Source organism: Myxine glutinosa, chromosome 7 (assembly GCF_964187855.1).
Source record: "Myxine glutinosa chromosome 7, kmMyxGlut1.1, whole genome shotgun sequence".
Classification (NCBI taxonomy): Eukaryota; Metazoa; Chordata; class Myxini; order Myxiniformes; family Myxinidae; genus Myxine; species Myxine glutinosa.
The window spans coordinates 126,218,047-126,243,956 of record NC_136267.1 but is presented as its reverse complement, the minus strand read 5'-3'; the positions used below and the strand labels follow the sequence as shown (position 1 = coordinate 126,243,956).

Sequence of the window (25,910 nt, the reverse complement as noted above, 5' to 3'; positions counted from 1 at the left end):
TGCTGCACCTTGCTGGGAGCGATACGCACCGCCTGCCACGCGGTGACGTTATCTCTGGTATCCACTCATCATATGGAGTCGACCTGGTTGCGGTTGGGAGTTACTAATAATGGTATCTGTAATCTGGTTCTCCAACCTAATGAACGGACAACATGACGTCATCGCCATGCACGTCCGCCTTGCCTGCAAAGTTCCAGAGGAACCATCTAGCAGTGCGTCATTACGGATTATAAATACAGATACTGTCACAAGTGCATGCAAAACTCACAGTTACCGACCTGGTTTCGCCCTTGTTGGGGCTTCATCAAGGGACACCTTGTATCGCTATCCTATGTATCGCTCCCAGCAAGGTGCAGCAGCAGCTGTATGGGACACCTTGCTGGCGGTTCTCCACTGATGATATGAAGGTCGCATAGTGACTGATATAAAAACCGAAAGGGTCACAGAGTTACAAGTGTATGGAAAGCCTCACTGCGTTGCCCTGATGAAGCCCCAACAAGGGCGAAACCAGGTCGGTAACTCTGAGTTTTGCATGCACTTGTGACAGTATCTGTATTTATAATCCGTAATGACGCACTGCTAGATGGTTCCTCTGGAACTTTGCAGGCAAGGCGGACGTGCATGGCGATGACGTCATGTTGTCCGCTCATTAGGTTGGAGAACCAGATTACAGATACCATTATATATATATATATATATATATATATATATATATATATATATATATATATATGCAGGGCTGCAGCCTGGCTCACACTTTAGTTTTGATAGGGCCATAAAGATGGCTGTCTCTTCTGCAATATTCTGGATGCAAACTATGTCGTGCAGTTAACAGTGGTCCTTTGGTCTGATATCTTCGTTAGATGCAGCTACATTAAATGGCATATGTGAGTATAATGCATAGGTTTAAGTAAATGTGAGGGTACATGTGTGCCAACTATATAGTGATTTTCAATATTAGTTTGGTGTGGTCGATCGTTGTTAATTAACTACACTAGAACGTCACTCAGTAGAGTGCATACCTCCACCAGGCTGAACAGTTTACGTTTTGTATCCCGCTGATAGGCCGGATCTGGATCCAGACCTGAACCAAAAGCTAATCACTTGTTCTTGTCGCCGAACCAACACATCCACCATGATTTGTCATATTCCGTCCCAACTTTTTGAAATATCATGCCATATACGTATCGTTTTGGTAAATCTTTCAATGGGGAGGAATCACTTTATATATATATTTTTTATTTATTTATTCTTGTATGTAGATCCTGATTTGGTTCTTCCCCAAAATTGAATCAATTCGTCCTTGTTACACACCAAATCTGTCCGCCAAATTTCGTCCAAATTCGTCCACAACGTTTTGAGATATCGTGCTATATATTGTTTTGACCCTATTTCTCAATTGTGAAGAATCACTTAGAAATTCAGAAAATTCTCGTATCCGGATCCGAACACGGATCTTTCCCAAAATTTAATCGATTTGTCCTTGTTTCTCCTTTTGAGATGTTTCTCACACATAAACAAACAAACAAGGTGAAAACATAAGCTTCGGCGATCGTAGTAATAATGCATAGGATGTTGATCAATGTAAAACTGGTGTGAAGGACCAAGTGGTTTTTTTCTTGTGTCTCAACTTCCTTCGCATTCCCTTGTATTTATATTTGCTATAAATACATGAAATCTGTTCAAGTCAAAACGAGGTTTACGGTTGGTTTCCACAACTACTGATATTTTATAAATCACCTCTGAAATAATTTAATCGCAACTGTAAATCAGTTCTGCACTTCCTCTGAATGATGAGTTCTACATGATGGTTGCAGGCCTTAATGTACACTACCGCTCACGGTGCTGACAGCTAATTCAAAGTAGTTTTCATCCTGCATCATGTAGAACCGATTCACAGTAAGTCGGGTGTGGTGTATTATGCCGTAATGTCCTTCCTCGACCTTGCCTTCACAGCTCAGTCCTTGCTGCGACCTTCTCCGTCGGACCAGCACTTTGGGCTTTTCCCTTCGGTGCCTTCGTCAGCGTTTGGTCTCCATTCGGGACCTGGCAGAAGTGACTTTATTGGCTTAGGGGCTCTTGGCGTGAGCCCGGGGCAGCTTGCCATGGCGACTGGTGAGCCAGTCTATTGTCTTCAACATGTGTTACTTCTGCTTTCGTTGTGCATTTGTGATGGTTTATTTGGCATCTACTATTCGGTCCTGTTGAATGACTGTTTCCGGTGACTGATATTTCACAAATCGGGCGTTGTAATTGGCTTTCACAATGATTTTCACAATTTGACTTATCTCATTGGCAGTTGTTGATGCAGACATATTATTCTTTGTGTTACTGCTACATCATGCTTTAGGCAGCTTGCACTCTGCATCATTGCTTTGTCTAGCCCTCACTCTATATTTTGTGTATTTTATTATCACCCAATCTCATATGCTTCTCCTGCTTCTGTTGTGCCTCATCTGTATGTCACCTGCTCTGCCTGCTGGCCCCATCCAGCAGCCGACTGGTTCCGGGGTTCTCACAGCATAGCCAGCGCGGTCACAGCTGGTCTGCCCTTGCTCTCTCCGGCCCTACTCGGTCTATCTCCTCAGCTTCTTGCCTCGGCTGCCATTGCTTCACAGGGCCAGGACATTGCCTCAGCAAGCCTCCCACACTCCAACACCATGCACTATGGACACAGTGCGCAACACGGTGAGTAATTGGTGCAGTAGTTACTCCAGGTAAATTTTTTTGTCCTCTCTTCTGCTGAGTCAAGTAGCATTAATCTTGACCAGTCATTTGGCATTCCGCCATTAGATAAGATCAATGGTAGAAAGGAATTTGCACTGTATGGTGAATCATTCTTCCAAATGGTCTTCCATACAATGTAAATCATATTCTAGGGATATTTGTTACCATCCATCGATATTACTTACCATTCTTCCTAAAAGGCATCAAAGTGATCAGCAGCTTTGACGACCTGATTTGGCAGTCTAACGTCTCCTTAAGGTTTTTCCCCCATTCTTCCCCAGACAGACTGCCTTGATGGATATGTTTTTTAATCTGGCCATTTCCTTTAGAGAAAGTAGAGTTTGTATGGGAGGTGATATTGGAGCACCATGTGACCCATCGTAATGCTCACACACACACAACACACACAGTATGTTGTTCAGAGGTAGTAATAGAGGTACAAAAACATAATTTTTATTTTCTTAAGGAAGAAATTTTTTACCTTTGCCAGAGGAGAGGGTATTGCATTTGGGTCCATTTGTTTGCCTGTTTGTTTGTCTGCACACAAAATGTGAGTATGCTTTTCTCTGCAACTGTTGGTCCGATTGACACGACATTTTCACCATATGAGCACCTCCTCCTCCTGAATTTTATAATGATAATTATGACATCATAGGTCATGTGGTGTGGGAACCATCTTAGAAAAAGCGAAAATTTTTGCACCTCTATATCTCCAAAACCACTCCATGGAAAAAAAAATTAAACTTGGCTCATTGTCAAGTACTCCCCATGGGGAACGACCTAAATTCATGATGATGTCATTGGTGCCTTCATTATGACGTCATAATTAGACAAGTATAATGGATCCGATCAGTTTGAAATTTCTTGAGCGTGCTCTACTCAGAAATTGTATTAGACAATTAAATTGATGACGTCATCGGTTAAGTGGTTCAGCAGCCATATTAGATTGAAAATGAAAACCTTCAAAAATCGTATTTTCCAGAACGGCTTATTAGATCGATGCTAAACGCCACACACGTAATCTACTAGCCTTGGGGGATAAAGTTTGAAAACTATTGAGTCAAAAGTCACACAGTCTGGCAGCCATATTGGATTTTATGCAAAAACGGCATAAGTTAAATTATTGTTCTTCTCTGAAAGCACTGAACGCTTCAGTGCGAAATTTTAACCTTATGTTTGACTACCCATGGGGATATAATCTTGAAGAAAAAAAAGGTCATCGGTCACATGGTTGAGCCATATTGGATTTTCAGGAAAATATTCAAAAAATTTTTCTCTGAAAGCGCCTACCCTATCGATGCAAAAATTTACAAATATCGCCTCACACCATTGCTGCATATAGTGTGAAAATGGTTTTGTCATAGGTCATGTGGTTTGGCAGCCATCTTGGATAGAAAAATGAACCTTATCTGATCAACACGAAACTTCACACACGTGATCCTCCACCAAACCATAGGTAGAGTGTAACTTTTTGATGTCATAGGTCACGTGGTTGGAAGGTTTTTCTGGTTGGAAGATTGGAACGAAAATCGAAGGTTTGCTTGACATTCAGCATTTAAAAGGATATAGCATGAATAAACAACACTGGGAAGGCAATGATAAACCACCCAGTATAAACCTAGCCAAGAAACTGCTTTGGTTGCATTCAATGCTATCTAAGGTGCATGGTACATCAAAATCAATTAATAATATGAGTATGTCCATAAGGTACATGCTATTAGGAATGTGTTTTTATCTGTAGGGTATGTATGTATTATTATTAGAATGTGTGTACGTTTATAAAATACGTAAAATTGGAATGTGTGTACGTCTATAAAATAAATATGATTGGAATGTGAATCAATACAATAAAACCGAAAATGTTTGTTTGTGTGCTGTATGAACATAAATCTACATCAACAATACACCACACAAACACAGCAGCTAACAAACACTACACAAAATACACCACACACACATGTCCAGGTGACGGTCTGCAATCTGATTGCTCTTCTTTATTGATACTGTTATTCTATATTTGCTTGCTTTTAGGTACATTTGCCAATGATGTAATTTTTCAAATGTCCTTATTTGCCCAAGATGTGAGACTGCTTTTGGCCTGCCCCTCCCTCATTTCCTGCATCAAGGAAAGTCAACTGCACTTGTGCACATTTGGAATCACAAGTTCCAAGTGAATTTTTAGTAAACGCAACAAAGCAAGGTTTATTTTTATATTAGTCTGACCACCGCACAGCGTTAGCCGGTGTTTTTCCTGTTGTCTGTGTCTGTCTGTCTGTCTGTCATCCAGGCGATAGCGTTTTTACCATTTGAGCTTTTTGTTATCAAATTTTCAACAAACCTTTATTATGAGAATATTTTTTAACAAACCTTTATTATGAGAATATGGAGAAGATAAGTTAATAATTGGGTCAAAATGTCAAAGGCAAAAGTCACAGTAAGTACAAATAGCCCTTATCAGCTCGTCCACCACTACACAGCACGAGATGACCGGGTTTTGGAATAGCTTCTGTGTTTCGTTTTTTTTAACCATGCAAGCTTTTGTCATGAAATATTCAACAAACCTTTATTATGAGAATATGGAAAAGGCAAATTAATAAATTCTACAGTTTTTTTAAGCTGTTGTTTTTATCAAGTTTATTTCGTGTACATAGCCGATGTGGACGGACTTTGCATTTTGAGATGCTTTATAGTTTTTATTTTACTTAGCAAGGTGCTGGAGAATCTAGTCATGCAGTGATGAAAAGTAAAGTAGATGTAGTGTATTTACATGTACAAATGTTGTTGCTTGAGCTTTGTAAATGGGTTTCTTTGCTCTACTCATCTCTCCCGGCATCACTTCTTCATTTGATGATTGGGTCACTGTGTGCAAAAGTTATTGTTCACCACCTCCCACCCACCCCCTCCCAATTTATCATTAATGCTTTGCTGAAATTAAGTGACATTGGCATGGTGACTGACGATTCAACTTGCTGCTTGATTCTTCTATGAACACACTGTTGCAAATAAGCTCTGCAGCACTGGCATAGGTTTCCATGGTTACACTGTAGGGAACCAGGATTAAAGTACCAGGGCATTTTGCTGGATATTTGGCGATTTAATCATTGTTGGCCTCATTTTCTTCCTTGGTTCAGTATGAGGAGATGTTTGATGATCAAACGTATTTTTCATGCAATGTACGTGTTTGCTCAGGAATAAATGGTTCCATAAAGAGCGGAGCTTTGGGCTCACTGGCGTGTATGCTGCCCACACCTGCCATGACACACTTAGCATCGGTTGCACCGAGCAAGCCAAGCAATCGAGGGCGAGAGCGAAAGAAGAATGCAGAGCAAGGAAAGAATAGGCCACTTGCCACGGCAAAGCCACAAACTTTGCAAGTTATTAAGGAAAAGGTAATTCGTTTGGTCTTGTCTTGGCATCATGTTCACAGTGTGGATTGCAAAAGTAAATGTCTATCTTGTTTAAATAATGAAGAGAAGAGTGGAATATATGTACTTGCGTGACTAGTAGAGTTTAGTTTACTTGTTTGAAAAAAAATTCCAAGCGGTGTGCTACAAATTACCTATGATATGAAGTGCACAGTACATGTATAGATGCATTTTTGCTTATTCCAGTTGAGAAGATGAACTATTGCAATTATTAAATGACCTTCTTATGGTAACGGCCAGAACCCCCAGCTCAGCAAATGACAATACACCACGGCCACTATGCATCAATACCAACGGAATTTCAGCAGATTCTTGTCTATTCTATGACTTGACTTGGACTCTGTGCTATAGGCCCACAACCGAGTACATTTGTCACATGTGTGAGCCTCGCGGTGTAGTGTGGGATATTGCTCCGGTCATGTACATGGCAAAATGTCTTTGTGTGCATTTGTACTCACCAGAGCATTGTTACTTATTAGCATCCGAGTTCCTTTGGTTGAATGTTTGAACTTGGTTGTTTGGGACATTTCGATTGAGATAAGTCTGTGATCTGTGTCTGTTGCCTCCTGGGATTGGAATGTGTTTTAGGGGCTGGTTTACTTACCTCCAACACCGAAGGTGTACGGTGACCATGTTTTCACCCCTGTTTGTCTTTCTGTCTGTTTGTCTGTGAGCAGGATATCTCAAAACGGTATGGACAGATTCAGACGGAACTTGGTGGATGGGTTAGGAGTGTGACAATGACTAATTGATTAGATTTTGGTGAAGATCCAGATCCGTACTATCAGTGGGATATAAAACGTAAACTGTTCAGTCTGGCAGAGGAATGCACTCTACCGAGTGCCGTTCTAGTTATTGTTTATGATTGTTCGGACAATGATGCTTTGTGGTTTGGTTTGATATATTGGTGGTGATTATGTATGCATACTGTTTTCCATAAGGTTCCCCAGCAGGCTGATGTGGCAGCGACAAGTGACAGCGATAGCCACTCAGACTCCATCAGTGGCATGTCCTCCCACAGCGAGCTCAGCGACTCTGAGTCTGACTCGGAGGAAGGAGATTCTGACAATGATGGCACCGTCTCTCGGGCTGACAGTCAAGGCCAGAAGGTGACTTTTCTTAAAATATTTTGGTATGGTAGTTTAAAAAAGCTTCATCTTCATCAAGTTAATTTGCATGCTTTATGTAAATGAACTGAAAGACGATTGAATTACAAATCGTATTTTTTTTATTCAAGAAAAATATATATTCATGATGAAAACTGTTTATCTTTTCTGTTTTCTTCTTCTTATTTTCTCCAACACTCAACTGTCTTTCCCCACTCTCATCACTTCACATTTCTCACCTTTTGAGTAGCTCATTAATGACAACTATTGTTTATTTACTTTATTTTTACTAATCACACTTTGCAATGATTTCTGAATAGGTTACACTTGAATAGATACACTAAACAAGGTTTGGTAGTTGATTTAAAAGACGTTTGAAAGTGTCACGTGATGCATTTCCCTTTTTCCCTCGTAAGTGATGTTGTCAGTATGTCCGACCAAGTGTTCTGAACTGCTGTGGGCTGAGAGGTTCTTTGCTGAAAGCAGGAATAGTTATTTTGTTATCTTGCCCTGGAGTGCACTCAAAGAGAGAACATTTGTGATCCTGAATTGAATGATTAGAAAAAAAATATGCAAACAGTTTTGTTTTTTTAGATTTCTCAAAACCTAATATTTTATTAATTTGATTCTAAATCTATGCTCTTTGTACCTCCAAGTTGGCAATATGGGGTTCAGAGTTAAATTAATCTGACATTAAGCATTCATTTCTTTGAACCAAAACCTATTGGGGAGTTTCAGCGAAATAACACGAGATTCTGATTAATGTTCGTCCTGGTATGTCAAACCCTCTGCTCATAAAGAGGGAGCGAGTATGACAGCAACGTGTGTTGATTTTGGACCATCATGATCCACAGTTTGTATTCATTAAACAAGGAGGGCGTTCTATTTGTTGTTTGCAATGCAACGAAGGTGGTTTTAGTTTTCCTGTCATTATATACAATACTGCGTAAGATGCACGATCTTGCAGGCGACGGAAGGGTTAAACCACACGCCTTAATTATTGCGAGGATGTAACCAGCAGCTGAGTCAGCTCGGTTGTCGGCTCGCATCCTTCAACAGTCAAAGCTGACCCTGAAATTGAGCTATAGTGGCAAATTGAAATGGAGTGGTCTGGGCCTTGCATATGAAGCGGACACATAGCAGTAGTGTAATAATGTTGCTTCTGGGACACCTCCGTTTAACATGGGAAATCCCTATCTAATGTCATTTACCCCCTTGTCTTTTTCAAAAATCATAAACACCTCTATTTCTCCCACCCTCATCTTTATGAACCTTTTGTCTGCAGTACCTATCCTTAATGTTGTTCATTAGACCACTCAAACACTACAAATATTTGTTTTCTCTTATAGACCTATCATCCTTCTTCTACATATCATCTGGCAGATTAATCTTTGACCCACTCAAACATTGACCCATTCACTTCCATATTAATTCTTTCCCTCCCTCATTGCCCCTAAAGACCTCTATTTCTCTCACCCTGTTCTTTACGAACCTTCTAACCTTTTGACATGTTATCCTTATTCATTAGACCACTTAAACACCTGTGATCCTTCTGACCTTATGAACCTTTTAACCTTTTACTCTTAATATCATCTGGTGAATATAACCCACTCAAACAACGACCCTACAAATATTTGTTTATGCGTGGGAAATAATTTAATTCTCCTACAACTCTCTTCACCATCTAATATATTAACAAAAAATATGTTTGAGTTTGGTTCTTTATTAAGATATTTTAACTGAGCTAAGATAAAATGGTAAACCTCCCTCAATGTTCTTGTTTGAGCGCCTCCAGTGCCACATACCATTTTTTGGTAAGCTCCGCCCACTTTTTGGTAAACCACGCCCGTTTTTTACTAAGCCACACCCACTTTTTGTTAAGACACGCCCACTTTTTACTAAGCCCCGCCCACTTTTGCTAAGCTCCTCCCACTTTTGCTAAGTCCCACCCACTTTATAAACTCTTCAGCATTGTATCATTTCCAGGTAATACATTACATCATTTTCAGGGAATTTCCATCACATCATTTCCAGTTAAGACACGCCCAGGGAATTTCCACAGGAAGACACACCCAGTCCTTATAAAAGGCACCGACCACACAGGCTTTTTCAAACACGCTTTCTGCTTCACTTGAGAATGGACTACTATGCCGAAATGGAATGGGATAACTTTGCTATTCCATGGAGTCCTACTACCTGTGTAGAACTCAACCTTCAGATTGATGAACTGGACTCGAACCTCTTATCAATGGAGGTAAGTTTGTTTATTTATTTATTTATTTATTTAATTTTTTTTTTTTTTTTTTTTTTTTTTTTTTTAAGATGAGACTCGTGTAAGAGTTAACAAAGTTTATTTTAATATTCATAGAGCTTGATTTATACAAATAAAAAATATTGTATTAAATTAATACATTGTTATTTTCTTTCACAGGAAATTGTATCTGAGATACGAAATGAAAATTCTGCTTTTAACACAACTTGGGATGAAGTTATTTTTTTGTTTGAAGACATTTTGAACAACCAAGACCCCCAGAACGAGTTCTACCTTGATGACCCAGCCAAAGAGTTATACCTTGGAGATCCACAAAATCCTGAAAAAGAGTTTTACCATGATGATACTTGTTGTGAGTTATCAAAACAAAACCCACTGAACAAGTTCTACCTTGATGAGCCAGAATACAAGTCATACATTGGAGACCCACAAATTTCTGAAAATTGGGAAAGGAGAGTTCTCCCTGATGGTCCGCAGTTATACTATGTGAGACACATCATAGAAACCCTAAAAAATTGGGCAAGGAGAGTTCTCCCTGATGGTCCGCAGTTATACTATGTGAGACACATCATAGAAACCCTAAAAAATTGGGCAAGGAGAGTTCTCCCTGATGGTCCGCAGTTATACTATGTGAGACACATCATAGAAACCCTAAAAAATTGGGCAAGGAGAGTTCTCCCTGATGGTCCGCAGTTATACTATGTGAGACACATCATAGAAACCCTAAAAAATTGTGAAATGGGAATTCTCCCTGATGGTCCGCAGTTATACTATGTGAGACACATCATAGAAACCCTAAAAAATTGGGAAAGGGAAGTTTTCCCTGATGGTCCGCAGTTATACTATGTGAGACTTATCACGGAAACCCCCAATATTTCTGAAAATTGTGGTTTTACCTTGGGGACTTGGAAAGATGGTTATATTTTTGGAGACTCGGAATGGGGGTTTTGTTTTGATGACTCGGAATGTGATACCTATCTTGGAGGCTCAACAGGAATGTGGTTATACCTTGGGAACTTGGAAAGTTGGTTTTATTTTGGAGACTCTACCTGTGGGGTTCCTCTTGGAGACTCTTTGGATTCTAAAGCAATGAACAATGTTCTTTATTTAATGACGCTTGATTTAAGCAATATCAAGAAAGTTCGAGGAAGAAAATGCTGGAAAATTCTTTCTTCCCATTTCTACTTCTTCAAACTTAAAAGCCTTGAAAGACAGAATTGGAGGAAGAGGAAAAAAAAAAAAGAAATACGTATTTAAAAAAGAAGAAAAGAAAGATTATGTTAGGGTTTGGGTGGGATTTTGAATGTGAGGGTTAGGGATGGGGTTGGGTTAGGGTTGGGATTTTGAATGTGAGGGTTAGGGTTGGGGTTGGGTTAGGGATGGGGTTGGGTTAGGGATGGGGTTGGGTTAGGGATGGGTTGGGTTAGGGTTGGGATTTTGAATGTGAGGGTTAGGGTTGGGGTTGGGTTAGGGATGGGATTGGGTTAGGGTTGGGATTTTGAATGTGAGGGTTAGGGATGGGTTGGGTTAGGGATGGGGTTGGGTTAGGGATGGGGTTGGGTTAGGGTTGGGGTTGGGTTAGGGATGGGGTTGGGTTAGGGCTTGGGTTGGGTTAGGGTTTGTATATTATTATGACTCACTCGCACATACACACACACACAAAAGTTAAGCCCCAACTAAAAAGTTGTGGGATTCTGTGTTTGGGGTTCACAGATTTAAAAACGTATCCCCATTATACACACACAAAAGTTAAGCCCCAACTAAAAAGTTGTGGGATTCTGTGTTTGGGGTTCACAGATTTAAAAACGTATCCCCATTATACACACACAAAAGTTAAGCCCCAACTAAAAAGTTGTGGGATTCTGTGTTTGGGGTTCACAGATTTAAAAACGTATCCCCATTATACACACACAAAAGTTAAGCCCCAACTAAAAAGTTGTGGGATTCTGTGTTTGGGGTTCACAGATTTAAAAACGTATCCCCATTATACACACACAAAAGTTAAGCCCCAACTAAAAAGTTGTGGGATTCTGTGTTTGGGGTTCACAGATTTAAAAACGTATCCCCATTACATTTTATTTATTTATTTATTATTTTCAAGGGTATTATCTGCTTACTTGTGTTTTTTGTAATTCTTGTGAGTAAAATGAACCCAAGATTTCTTCTCCATTTAAATCATATAATTTGTAGGTCCAAGGGACTGTATCCATTACATCAATGATTTTAAATAATTCACGAGTCCATTTTTGTGTATAACCTTTCTCAAAATGACTTTTCCATTTGTATATTCTTACAATATCACCAACTTTAAACTTGGGCTTTCTCAAATTAATCTCCTTTTCATATTCTAATTTTGTAAATGTTTCTGATGGTTTTGATTGTGTTGATGAATGAACTGTATTATTGTAATTATCTACAATATCCTGAATTAAATACACCCATTTTTGAGAACCGAGTTGTGTGAATTTTTTATATAATTTCTCTTTTAAAGTACGATTAAAACGCTCAATAACAACTGCCTTTCCTTCATTAAAGGTGCTGTATAATTTAATACCCTTCCCCTTAAGAAATTTCATGAATATTTTGTTATAGAACTCTGTTCCCTCATCAGTCCATAACTTCTTTGGTTTCCTTTTATCCCGATCAAATATTAGCTTAAAGGCTAACATTAAAGTATCACCCCTTTTATTTTTTAAAGGGACAACCCAGGCAAATCTACTCCTCAAATCAATAACGGTTAAAGCATACCTGTATCCCCTGTCATTATTCAATTCAATTAAATCAGCGGACCATATGTGGTCGGTGTATTTAGAATAAACCTTCCTTCTTTTAAACTTTGTGATTATAGGTTTGTGTAATTCTTCAGCCAAAAGCTCCTCAGTCTTGATGACATCATTAGAGCCTAATAGTTTTTTGAGGAATAACCAAGACCAAGTTTCAATTTAGCATTTATCAAATTTCTCACAATAAACCTATCAACTTTCTCTCTCAACGTTGGATTTTGTATCAAAGACAAATTATACAACATTTCGCTGTCGGCTTTATGTTTTTCAGTCAACGTAGTGGTATCCCCATAAGCAATATCATGCTTCATACACACTTCATCAACCCTATTTGTAGGTTTAGACCAAGGTTTAGGATTGTTAGCCTCATCTAATCTTTTATCCAAGTTTGTTCCTGGACCACAGAAAGAATACCCTGGAAGGTGTAATTCCCCTGGAATTCCAGTTGTTGTAAATTTACTTCCTGACAGAAACTTTTGTATGTCTCCTCCTCTTTTAGGAGAGATGAATTGGCACTTTTTAGAGCCACATACTTGACATATTCCTTTTTGATAAACTCTATTATTTTTAGCTTTAACATAAGAGATATTTTTAGATTTAGTTTTCTTTTTACATTTGAGACAATAACTCATATTTATTTATCAGAAAAATTCCGACAGAGTATCAAAACCTTTTTGGTTTTCAACATATACATTTCAATCTTTATTTTTAAAACATAAAGAATCCTAAGGAATGCCTTCACTCTCTCCTCCATTTATTTACAAATAAAAACTAACTAAAGTCAATGACACCAACATCATCAATCACATAATCTTTTCCTTCTTCTTCTTCTTCTTCTTCTTCACCACTTTCTCGTTTAAATCTCCTCCCTGAAATTGAAGACATTGACGTTCTTATTTTTGAAACCATTATCTTCATAAGAGTTGTTAATTCTTTAATTTCCTCTTCGGTGCGTTGAGATTGATTTATTTGCTTTAATACACTCAATCTTTTATGAATCTCAGTGATTTCCATCTTTTTATATTTTTCCTCCCTCTCTCTTTGCTCCCTCTCCTCCTCCTCCATTTTCTCCCTCTCCTCCTTCTCCTTTTTCTCCCTTTTCTCCCTTTCCTCCTTCTCCCTTTTCTCCCTTTCCTCCTTCTCCTTTTTCTCCCTCTCCTCCTTCTCCTCCTTTTTCTCCCTCTCCTCCTTCTCCTCCCTCTCCCTTTCCTCCTTCTCCTTTTTCTCTCTTTCCTCCTTCTCTTCTTCAACTCCTTCCTCATCCCTTGCTACCCTTGAGTTTGAACCCCAAAGAATATTATACATATACTCATCTGGATTTTGAGATATTCTTGTATCTATAATTATTTTTCTCATAATAGGATACCAATAAGATTTGTTGACGATTTCTAAAAGAGTTTTATATTTCATAACTTTGAGAAGTTCATTTTTATTTAATATTTTAAACAAGTCTCTATTTGTGGGTTTAACAATATCAGTATAAGGCCAGTTTTTTATGACAAAATTCCCATGTATATGCTCCAAATCATAAGGTATGTAATACCGAGCACCCTTTTCTTGTAGGTATCCTTGAATACAAAAATTATAATTCTCTTGTAGTCTTCTTCCTGCCATTTATGTATCAGAAATATATGTGAGATTAATATTATGACAGGTAATACCACCCCATCTTCCCACTACCAAATCGGTTTGTATTCCTCGGCTTTCTATCCTTATCTCATTACCTTCCTTCTTTGTCATGCGAACCATCGCTATACTATCATATATTTTTATTTTCTTAAAATCACGTATTTGTTGTTTACTAATTGTACTTCCACATAAATCCTTATCTTCACCAAGTGGATAATATTCTTCTTTACGAGACTGATTTAAATCATGTAGGTCTTCTATGTTTATTGAAAAAGACCAATTATACCCTAAATCAGGCATATCATACCCCCATTTATTAATTCGCATATTAACTAAATGTCCTTCTTTATAAAATTTAATTGTAAGCAGGTAGTTAAATTCAATGAGGAAAGGTGTATGGTCAGTATAACCAGGTGTTGTGGTTGTAAATTTTACTTGTTTCACAAAACGTGCTGTTTTCTTTAAAGATATATATTGTGATAAATCACTGAATCTAATCAAGTCATTCGCATCTGTAGGGTTTGGATAATTGATTAATTTATAAGTATTCTTCATATTAATATTTTTACTTACACTATATTTTTGTCGTTCAGCCTGTGCCTTTGTATAATAATTTGATAAATCAATATCCTGAGAGGATTTTCCAAAGATAGAACCATCTTTTCCAACATAGGTCATTTATATTAGATAAAAAATGATATCATAAAAATTTTCATTATTGTTGAGTTGAAATAATACATATAAACATAATTGGCCACAACATTTAGAATTAATTTCTTGAACTTGGAATGTTTGATAAACACCATTCTGTAAGAATTGTATTACTTCAACAGGTGGTGGCATACCATAACTATCAAAATAATATTTATCCTGACTATTATGAATACAAACCCAATGAGAACCATTCTGTGTGTCTAAATTCATAATAATATTCTTTGTATTCTTATTTATATGTGTTAATTCATCTCTCATACAAATAACCACATTATCAATTTTTAGTGTTTTACAATACTTAGCTAGTTCTATATTTGACGTTGTATTCTTTCCAAATTGTTTAAACCATTTATCCATTTATTTATGAGAAAGATACAATCCATTACCCCGTTTAGTTAGTTTAACACCCGCTTGAGCGATAGAGGAAAGCATATCTCCAACCAACAATCTAGCTTTATCAGGTAGACTTTCAAGTTTTTGAGCAAAATCTACAATTACACCACTTCCACTAATTTGTTTCTCCAACTCCTTGTTATGTCTTTCCAATTCTTTTTGAGCTTTTAGTTGTGCCTTCCTTTCGTTAGCAGTTTTTACCGCTGCTGAAATACCACCAGTCAATGCTCCCGCCGCACTTAAACCAGCAAATAAAGGAATTAGAAACGGGAGAAATCCTCCTCTTGACTCGTCTATTGAATATTTCTTTAACATAGGTTTCGTCATTTTAATTTTAAGTGATCCAACATCATTTAGTGTTTTTACTTGTGTGTGTGTGAGTAAAACATCAATTCTTACAGCTCCTTTTCTTTGAATTGTATTAACATTAATAATACAAGGCTTTTGATTTTGAATACAAGATGTTAATTTATTAAGATTGATTTGATTAACATATACCCCAACCATTTATTTATGAGAAAAAACCTATGTGATATTAATCATAACACCATTATCTGTATTAATCTGTAATTCTGTTTCCTCCAAAAGCAAACAATATGCATTAACCTCTTCACTCTCCCCTCTTTCAATGTATAGAGAAGTATCCACTCGATTAGACTTTATAGTTTCCTTTTGAGAACTCAGGTCAATTGCGTAGATTGTATAAAGTTTTTGAAACGCAACCATATCCAAAATAGGATCATTATTACCATTACTTTCACACACCTTTTGGTAGGACTTGTAGGCTTCCGCATAATCATTTTTTTCCCAATCAATTTCCAATCTATCTCGCGGATAAAATGTGCCATCAAGAGAAACCCGAAGTTGTTTCACCTTAGCATTATCACTCAGCGCATTATTCTTATTAGTACCGTCCTCTCCATCTGGTTTTTTAAAAATGAGCCAGAGGTATCGTGGCTTTCCTTGAAGAACACCTAAATTCCAAGTGTAGGTAGTGTGTTCCAGTTTAACGTGTTGACATCTTCTTTTAAGGTATGATACATTTAGCGGTTTCTTTGAGTTAAGTCTTCTATTTAACATCTCTTCCGTTTTAAGATTAGGAGTATATTCACTGATATACCAACACAAATCATTAATAACAAATTTATTATTTTCTCCAAAAGCATTTTCATCCCCAAAAAGCAATCTATTTACATTATCATTCCTTTGTAGTTGAAATCTAATTTTAAGCCCATACAAAACTTTATCATAATCACAAAATCCAAATATACCTTTCAGAGGTACTGCTACGGTAAAACTATTCTCAGCTTTTGCGTCATCATTATACATTGACTTCCTTTGACTATAACCAGGGTCTGCGTTTGTACCCGTTGACATATCAGGAATAAAACCCTCAACAGCTCCCTTACCCATTCTATCACTAAACGAATATAGTGTAAATTTCATCATTTCAGATGTAGCAGAGACATAATCAACCGCTTCAACCTCTTGTGTTCCAATATACAGGCGGACACTGTCAAACATTTTCCAGAAGAAATCATTTACGAGTGTAGCATTAGTATTATTCGCAGCCTTAGTGAATTTAAATTTACACAGCAAGAAACTATCAGCTATATTCAAGTAAGTTTGTTGATTATTTATTTCAAAACTTTTTGTTCCGTTTGAATTCCAGTCTGTTCCTGTTATAGCATTTACCTTAAAATAGTCTTCCTTTTTAGTGGAGTTTGAAATGATAATCGTATCATCCAAATCATAGATACTATCAATCGCTTCCATACTTGTATTTATATAGCATTAAAATTGTTGAAACCCTGACCCAAGTATTTTAATGATTTTTTGTCGTTCTTGTGAAGATAGTTGAGTTTTACCTTTTTTTATTTCTTTGATTGCTTGTAATTTATGAGACTCCTTTTGAGCATCTTTTATACTCTTTATAGCACCCGCAACGGAGCCCACGGCAGAAGCAGTTGAACCAATTAGGTCTTTATGTTTAAGGATGGTTGAACCAATACCCATTAGAGTATCAATTATCCCATCTCCTTTATTTCGAAATTGATGACCTACACCTCGTTGTCTCTTAGGTTTATAGTATCCTCTACCCACATACCTTGTATAGTCTGGTGAAAGGAACATGCCCTCCCCTGTAATTATTTTATATTTTCCCAACTCGTGTTTTCTCACAATAACCATTATTTATTTATTGAAAAACTTCACGTAGGTGAATTCTGATGGATATAATTTCATCATTAAAGGATATCATACGATTATCTTGGTCGGTTATCCTAAAATTTACTCTGTATATGGTTTTTCCTGACACAGGTAAATAGACAAGATTTTTTGGTTCCATATTAAATTTATAACCAATCGGGGTTGAGTATGCACTGAATGAAAATATTGTATTTGTTCTTATTCCATCGTTATAAGCACCATCAATCAAATCACAATGAATTAATACTGAATTTATACCGGAGGATATTTGGATAACATTATCACTGTAAAACGTCCCGTTATTTTCAATCTTTTTTGAAGAGAAACCCAATAGCTCTCTAAACGAATTTTCAATCGTGAAATCAACTTTATAATTATTTTTAAGTTTAATAGTTGATTTTGAAGTGTGTTTTTGAATATCTATTACAATATTTTTTGGTTCATCACCTTTTTCTTTCATAAGGCGAGAGACTTCTGAAGATATTTGAGAAATCTCGTAAGCTCCAGGTGAAACGGTTATAGTTTTATATCCACTTCCTGGATTATAACTAAACTTGTTGTTTTTCTCTGTGATATTAAACAAGGTATTATAAGTTTCCATTGACAATAAAGATGCCTCATATGAGGTAAGGGGGTCAAGTTGTAGTGGGTAAGGGAATGAAGCTGTGTAATCGCTCGTTGTGAAATTAAAACTAAGAATTGTGCTTCTCATCTTATTTAATATCTAATAAAATATCTTTGTATTGACATTTATTAATTATTTTCATGTTCATCAACTGATCTAAAATGGCTGAGGATTCATTAAAACAATTGTTGTTTCCAGCCTTCTTACTACCTAACAACAATAATAGCCTATTAACTAATTGTGATGGGTCATTTGGAAGAAAACTAACACCCGAACCAAGCTTACTTAAAGCATCAATAATATGTTTCTCCTTCTCATTCTTCTTACTTTTACCAGCAACAGAAACTCCATAATCAAGTGCATTTAGCAACTCAATATATACCCTATCTTCCTCTCTTTCCATATCAAGTGGTTCCTCAAAATATTTTGAACCGCTGAATCCGGGGTTTGTTAGAAGAAACATTAATCTTGGAGTTAATTTAACATTTGGTTGAGTAGAACTCAAGAACATCAATTCATCATTAAATATCAATACCTTTTCTTCCACAAGATGAAACACTGCTGGTTCTTCTGTTGGAATGAGACCTGCTCTGGTTTTTGAACCCGCCGAATATTCATTGTTTTGAAGAGCTTCCACAACATAATTAGGGGGTTGATTTACCTCCTCAAGTTTCCGAAATAATCCCTCGTCATCATATTCTAATTCACCAAGTTCTTGTTTTGTTATCTGACTAAAATCTTTGAGCATTTGAAGTTTTTTCGGAGTAAATTCTACCGTGGGAACTGTAGGGTGTTGAGTTTTCAAAAGTGGTTTAAAGAATTTCTCTTGTTTTCTTTCAAAGGCTTCTTCACCAGTTAGTTTCTGTCTCCGTTTCTTCTTTATCTCTTCCTGTTGTTTAACAACTTTTGAAACTAATTGTTGATGTTCCTTAAACTTTCTTTCTCTTTCTTCAGTATTCATTTTCTGTATTTATTTATTGAAAAATATCATTTAGTATCTCATCTTGTTTCACAACAATATATTTATATTTTCCAATCGTGTGTTTCATATAATTTTCAAATTCTTTTTTACTACATAACGTAGAGCAATTATCTCTCCAAAAATTATTTACATCTATTGAATTTAACTTAAATAAAATAAAAGTATTGGCATTGTTTCTTATTGAGCGTCGAGGGAGTTGAAAATATGATTGACTAAGATATATACAATTACAAGAAGAATGTCTCCCTCTTGTATAGTAGCTATCCATTACTGTTTGGTTTCTCTCATTAACACAATCATCAAAGATGACAAGGTTCTTTTTTGATTTATCTAAATCTTGAGGTGAAGGTATATCATCCGTATTATCACTGAGAATACAAGTTATGGGTTTCGATTTTGATTTCTGTGTATCACAAAATAATTGTATTATATCATCAATATTATAATCATTTAGTTTGTTTTGAAGTTTAAATAAACCGATAATGTCTTCCTTTTTAAGACCCGCATTAAAACCCTGTGAGAGTAGTTGATACTCGGGTTGAAAACTTGACTTTGTAAAAATTATTAAATTATCATAATCTAAAAAATTAGAACCAAGGAGCATCTTTAAAAGTAAACAGGTTTTTCCACATCCGCTTGAACCAACTATTAGACATCTCAATGAATTTGGAATGTTTTTATGGTTATTAAATTTTATCTTATTTTCCCAAACGGGTAAAAAATCATTCATTTATATATTTGGAAAACAAGTTATCCAACTTTTTTTGAGCTATTTGAGAAACTCTATATTTTATCCTGAGTTCGGGTTTAATTTCAAAATAATCCATTATTTTATTTATATAGTATCTTGTATTAACATTTCCATTAAAATTATTTTGAATAATAAATATCATTAAACCCTTATACATTTCCTCAATACAATTAGTCTCTTCCCTTGAAAGAAATGGTGTATTATCATCACAATACTTAACATTCATCTCTCTTATTAATCTTGTAAAGTAATTCATTTTTGGTTCTAATTTAAAAGAGTTATATATTTTTTTATATTTCTTATTATCATTAATTAAAATTAAATCACAGAAAATACATTGTTTATATGAATCCTCATCATTAAGCCCCACTCTATCACAAGCCGGACAATTCTCTAATTTATCATATGGAGAGTCTGGAAATTCTAAATATCCTTCAGAACTTATCATATTTATGTGGTAAATTTTTACTTAAACTAAACGCAAGTTTATTCATTAATAAATACAATGTTTCAAAGCACAAAAGACAAATTTCAATCAATCTCTACTTCGGTGGAAGATATAGAAAAATATGTCAAAGATGTTAAATTGAACAAAGATAAATATGGAAATTTTTGGGTAAAACCAGTTATGGAAAATAACATGAGCCCCTCTATTTCATTTAAAGGAAGAGCTCTAACTATACCTGGAAAGACATCCATTAAAGTAAATCTAACAAAAGTTTCTCCTCTACTCCTGGCAATTTATTCAAAGCTTGAAAAAGTGATTGACCACGATACTTTGAAAAAGAATGATAAGACCATTAATAATTCTAGAGGAGACATTTGTATTTTCTTTAATAATCCAAAGGGTGTAGATCTAAGTAAAATGAATGATGTTAATATTTCTGGTGAAATGTCATTTCGTTCTATGATAGTTAGAGATTATTTAAAGATAACTTTTGATATAAAAATTGTAGAGATTGAATCTGTTAATGAAAGAAAGTATATAGATATTGATGGGAATATTTTTCTTGCTAATTAAATATGAGTCAATACAGCAGTGAAGATTTTACTATTTCATTGAACTCAGACGATAGTGATGATAGTATTTCATTGAACTTGGACGATGGTGATGATAGTATTTCATTGAACACAGATGATAGTTATGATACTAATAGTTTGTGCTCAAATGATAGTTATGAGAGTAGCTTTATTGATGACTCTGAGTATGATTCTGAGTATTCATGTGATAGTTATGACTTAGATGATTCTGAGTGAAAAAGTGTTTTACTTTAAGCACAGCGATATATATAAAACGGAGCTGTAAAGCTCAAAAGTGTTTTATTTTAAGCACAGTGATATATATAAAACACCACGTTTTCTCACGCTATAAATATGGTTTATTGTGATACTTGCGAGAAGGAAGTAAAATATTATAAACAACATATTCTCACCGCAAAACATACATACAACATTTTAAACAAACTTTCCCCTCTTCCACCTGAAACAAAACACTGTTCTACATGTAATAAAAATATCCTCAAGAAAGGCTTCAAAATACATCTTAAAACAAATCTACATTTATCAAATTTTATCACAACTAAAAACTCTGATGGAGCATTCAAAGGACATATTAAAATAAGAGTCTTTAACTTCAAACCTCCTGAACCAGAGTCTATAGTTGATGCTGTAGAAATAGTTAAACCTGCTGTTCAAACGTTGATTGAAAAAACACTAAAGGAAATGAAACCACTTAAATTTTATATGGGAGTAAAATTAGAAATGACAAAGGATGAAGGAGTTATAGATGCACCATACATGAGAACTGAGCCACACTTTATATCTTCATATCAAGATTTTAAAACATCAGGAGTCTATGATGAACTTATTAAACAAGAGCAAGATGTGGATAATTCAATCGTAGGAAGTGGATTCAATATAGGAAAAATTATTTACATAGACATTCATATTCTTAAATCAGATCCTCTAAAAGCTTCTTCTTACATTGATTTACCCAGTGTTATCAAAAATAGAAAAGCAGTTATCAATATCAAAAATAAAGACAATAAATGTTTTCTCTGGTCTATTTTAGCACACTTACATCCTCCACATTTTCATGATGAAAGAGTATCTCATTATAAAAAATATGAGAATACATTAAATACGAAAGATCTAAAGTTTCCGATGACTTTAAATGATATTCCTAAATTTGAAAAGATGAATAATTTATCAGTTAATGTTTATGGTCTAACAGAAACAAACAACATTCAGGTTTTAAAGCTTTCTGACAATTGTAAACAAACTCATATTAATCTTCTATATTTTAATTCAGACGAAAATTCACATTATACATACATCAAAGATATTGCTAAATTAATAAAACCACAAGTCTGTAAGAGAACAAATAAAATATATATTTGTTTGCGTTGTCTTAACTTCTTCAATTCACAAGAAAGATTAGATAAACATTCAAATTATTGTGGCGAACATAAATCAACGGTAATCAATATGCCTAAAGAAGGCTCAAAGATCACATTCAAAGATGAAAATAAAAAGATCAAACATCCATTTGTTATATATGCTGATTTTGAAAGTATTTTAGAAAAAATTGATACTGCTTCTCAAGATCCAAAAGAATCATACACAAATAAATATCAAAAACATACTCCTTGTGGTTTTTGTTATTATATCAAATCATCCGTTGGTGATAAATATAACAAGTTAGAGATGTATAGAGGCTCAAATACCCCAGAGGAGTTTGTGAAACGACTAGAAAAAGACTGTGTTCGATTAACCAAGATAATGAGAGAAACCAATAAACCAATGTCCTTAACAAGTAAAGAAAAAAGGGAATTTATAAAAAACAATGTCTGTCATATTTGTGAGGAGAAAATTGGTAAAGGTCTAAAGGTTAGAGACCATTGTCATCTCACTGGTAAATATAGAGGTCCGGCTCATCAAAGTTGTAATATTAATTATCAACTCCCCTCTTTCATTCCTGTCTTTCTTCATAACAACGCTCATTATGATACACATCTATTTATCAAGGAACTCTCAAAGACTTCTGGAAGTATCTCAGCAATTCCAAACACGGATCAGAAATACATTTCATTCACAAAAACAATTCACACATCTCCTATTACTCATATCAGATTTCTTGATACATTTAAATTCATGGCAAGTCCATTGGTTAACTTGGTTCAAAATCTAAAAGAGTTTCCATGTCTTTCAGAGTATTTTTTAGATAAAGATTTTCTAACACAAAAGGGAATTTACCCCTATGACTATATGGACTCATTTGAGAGATTCAATGAAACACAACTTCCTTCAAAAGAAAATTTCTATAACAAATTAAATAATAGTCATATATCTGATAAAGATTATGTCCACGCACAAAATGTTTGGGAAAAATATAACATCAAGAATCTTGGCGAGTATCACGATTTGTATCTCAAAACTGATGTGCTTTTATTGGCCGATGTATTTGAAGCCTTTAGATCTGTTTGTCGCACTGGATATGGATTGGATCCTGCTCACTACTACACAGCACCTGGATTGGCCTGGAGTGCGATGTTGAAAATGACAAAACAAGATTTGGATTTGATAACCGATGTTGATATGCTTTTGATGATTGAAAAGGCAAAAAGAGGTGGAATTTCACAAGTCTGCTCGAGTAGATACGCAAAAGCAAATAACAAATATCTTCCAAATTATGATCCAACGAAAGAGAGTTCTTACTTGATGTACTATGACGCGAACAACCTGTATGGCTGGGCAATGTCTCAGGCTCTTCCTTATGGAAAACTTAGATGGGTAAAGGAAAAAGACTACAAAAACGTTTTACAAGATGTATGTATCTCTACACAAAAAGAATTGGATGAAGAAAAAGTTGGTTATTATTTTGAAATTGATTTAAAATATCCAGAGGAACTCCATAACCTACACAAAGATCTCCCATTTGCTTGTGAGAAAGCAAGTCCAAAGAAAGAATGGTTGAGTGATTATCAACGATCGTTTGATATAGGTGAATCAACAGAAAAATTACTTACTACATTATATAACAAGAAAAATTATGTTCTACACCAAAGAAATTTGCGACAATATTTATCAAAAGGTCTAAGAGTAGAGAAGATCCATAGGGTTCTAAAGTTCAATCAAAGTCATTGGTTAAAGGGGTACATTGATTTTAATACACAAAGAAGAACAGAGTCAAAAACAGATTTTGAGAAAGACTTTTATAAATTGATGAATAATGCGGTCTTTGGTAAGACTATGGAGAATGTGAGGAAAAGACAAAATATCAGACTATCAACATCTTGGGAACAAGCATCAAAATTAATTAATAGACCGAGTTTTACTCAAGCTGAGGTCTTTACTGAGAACTTTTGTGCGATCCATTTGATTAAAGAGAGTATTGAAATGAACAAACCTATTTATATTGGAACAACAATTCTTGATTTATCAAAGTCATTAATGTATGATTACTTTTATAATAACTTGAGGAAGAAATATCAAAATGATGTTAATCTACTTTATATGGATACAGATAGTTTTATTTTGAAAATTAATACCAACGATGTTTATTCAGACATGAAAAGAGACATTAATATCTATGACACGAGTAATTACAGTCCAGAGAGTGAGTTGTTCTCTTCTAAAAATAAAAAGGTGATTGGAAAGTTCAAGGATGAATTAGGAGGAAATGTTATGAGTGAATTTGTGGGATTGAGGTCAAAGGCTTATGCTTATAAATACATTGTGAATAACGTTGAAAAGACTGATAAGAAGTTAAAAGGTGTAAAGAAAAATGTTATTAAAGAAACAATAAACTTTAAGGATTATTATAACTGTTTAACAACAAAGAAAGAAGAGTTTAGAAAGATTAATGGAATAAGAAGTTATAAACATCAATTATATTCAGAAGAGATAAATAAGAAAGCATTGGGGGCTTTTGATGATAAGAGGTTTATTTTAGAAAATGGAATTGATAGTCTCCCTTATGGTTATATAAGTATATAAGTGATAAGATATATATATAAGTGATAAGATATATATAAGTGATAAGATATACATAAGTGATAAGATATATATAAGTGATAAGATATATATAAGTGATAAGTTAAAAAGGGGGGGGGGTTGGGGATTTTAACGGGCTACCGCCGCCTTTTTTACGATTATATAAATGATAGAACCAAGTATCAACCAGACTAAAGAGTGGAGGTGTAATCAACCTTGGTATATAAATGGAAAACATAATGAATGTGAAAAATATCAAATAGGTATAATTGAAAAGGCAACTGGTAAAAAAGTTCACAAAACAAATAAGAGAATTAATTTAAATACCGGTGAATTGGGTAAAAAAGATGGAAATATTTTTGAGTGGACGGAAAACTTTGATGGTTGTCAGGAAAATATATACTTTAATTTAAAAATGGTATGTGGCACTGGAGGCGCTCAAGCAAGAACATTGAGGGAGGTTTACCATTTTATCTTAGCTCAGTTAAAATATCTTAATAAAGAACCAAACTCAAACATATTTTTTGTTAATATATTAGATGGTGAAGAGAGTTGTAGGAGAATTAAATTATTTCCCACGCATAAACAAATATTTGTAGGGTCGTTGTTTGAGTGGGTTATATTCACCAGATGATATTAAGAGTAAAAGGTTAAAAGGTCCATGAGGTCAGAAGGATCACAGGTGTTTAAGTGGTCTAATGAATAAGGATAACATGTCAAAAGGTTAGAAGGTTCGTAAAGAACAGGGTGAGAGAAATATAGGTGTTTAGGGGCAATGAGGGAGGGAAAGAATTAATATGGAAGTGAATGGGTCAATGTTTGAGTGGGTCAAAGATTAATCTGCCAGATGATATGTAGAAGAAGGATGATAGGTCTATAAGAGAAAACAAATATTTGTAGTGTTTGAGTGGTCTAATGAACAACATTAAGGATAGGTACTGCAGACAAAAGGTTCATAAAGATGAGGGTGGGAGAAATAGAGGTGTTTATGATTTTTGAAAAAGACAAGGGGGTAAATGACATTAGATAGGGATTTCCCATGTTAAACGGAGGTGTCCCAGAAGCAACATTATTACACTACTCATAGCATGCTGGTTTTGTTTGGTACAGCATATGATTGCCATCTGAGAGCAGGCTCGAGGTTGAGCAGTACTTCATTTTTACCTGTTGCTGTTGTAACTGTTGCCATTAAGCAGAGGTGCACAGAATGGTCATGGTCTCAACAGGCCTTCCTTGTTGAGGTGCTCCTGCTTTTGTTATTATGATCATTGTTCTGAAACCATGGGCTGTCTTCCCAAAA

At 35.3% G+C, this 25,910-nt stretch overlaps 2 protein-coding genes across 11 annotated transcripts in view; both read left to right on the top strand.

Moving 5' to 3' along the window:
* Nucleotides 1-25,910, top strand: part of BAZ2B (bromodomain adjacent to zinc finger domain 2B) — a 420,170-nt gene that overhangs the window by 156,516 nt on the left and 237,744 nt on the right. For 8 of the 10 annotated variants that reach the window (XM_078782265.1, XM_078782264.1, XM_068123184.2 and 5 more), the window contains exons 3-6: nucleotides 1,957-2,115; nucleotides 2,494-2,688; nucleotides 5,917-6,116; nucleotides 7,094-7,261. In XM_078782265.1, the coding sequence (XP_078638391.1) occupies nucleotides 1,957-2,115; nucleotides 2,494-2,688; nucleotides 5,917-6,116; nucleotides 7,094-7,261 (722 nt within the window). The remainder of the gene's footprint in view (nucleotides 1-1,956; nucleotides 2,116-2,493; nucleotides 2,689-5,916; nucleotides 6,117-7,093; nucleotides 7,262-25,910) is intronic. The other 2 variants (XM_078782263.1, XM_078782261.1) reach the window with 1 other exon arrangement.
* On the top strand, nucleotides 9,269-25,875 carry LOC144892869 (uncharacterized). The gene is made up of 3 exons (XM_078781203.1): nucleotides 9,269-9,512; nucleotides 9,690-10,779; nucleotides 25,745-25,875. Exons 1-3 carry the CDS (start codon nucleotides 9,396-9,398, stop codon nucleotides 25,873-25,875), a joined length of 1,338 nt encoding a protein of 445 aa, XP_078637329.1. The 5' UTR covers nucleotides 9,269-9,395.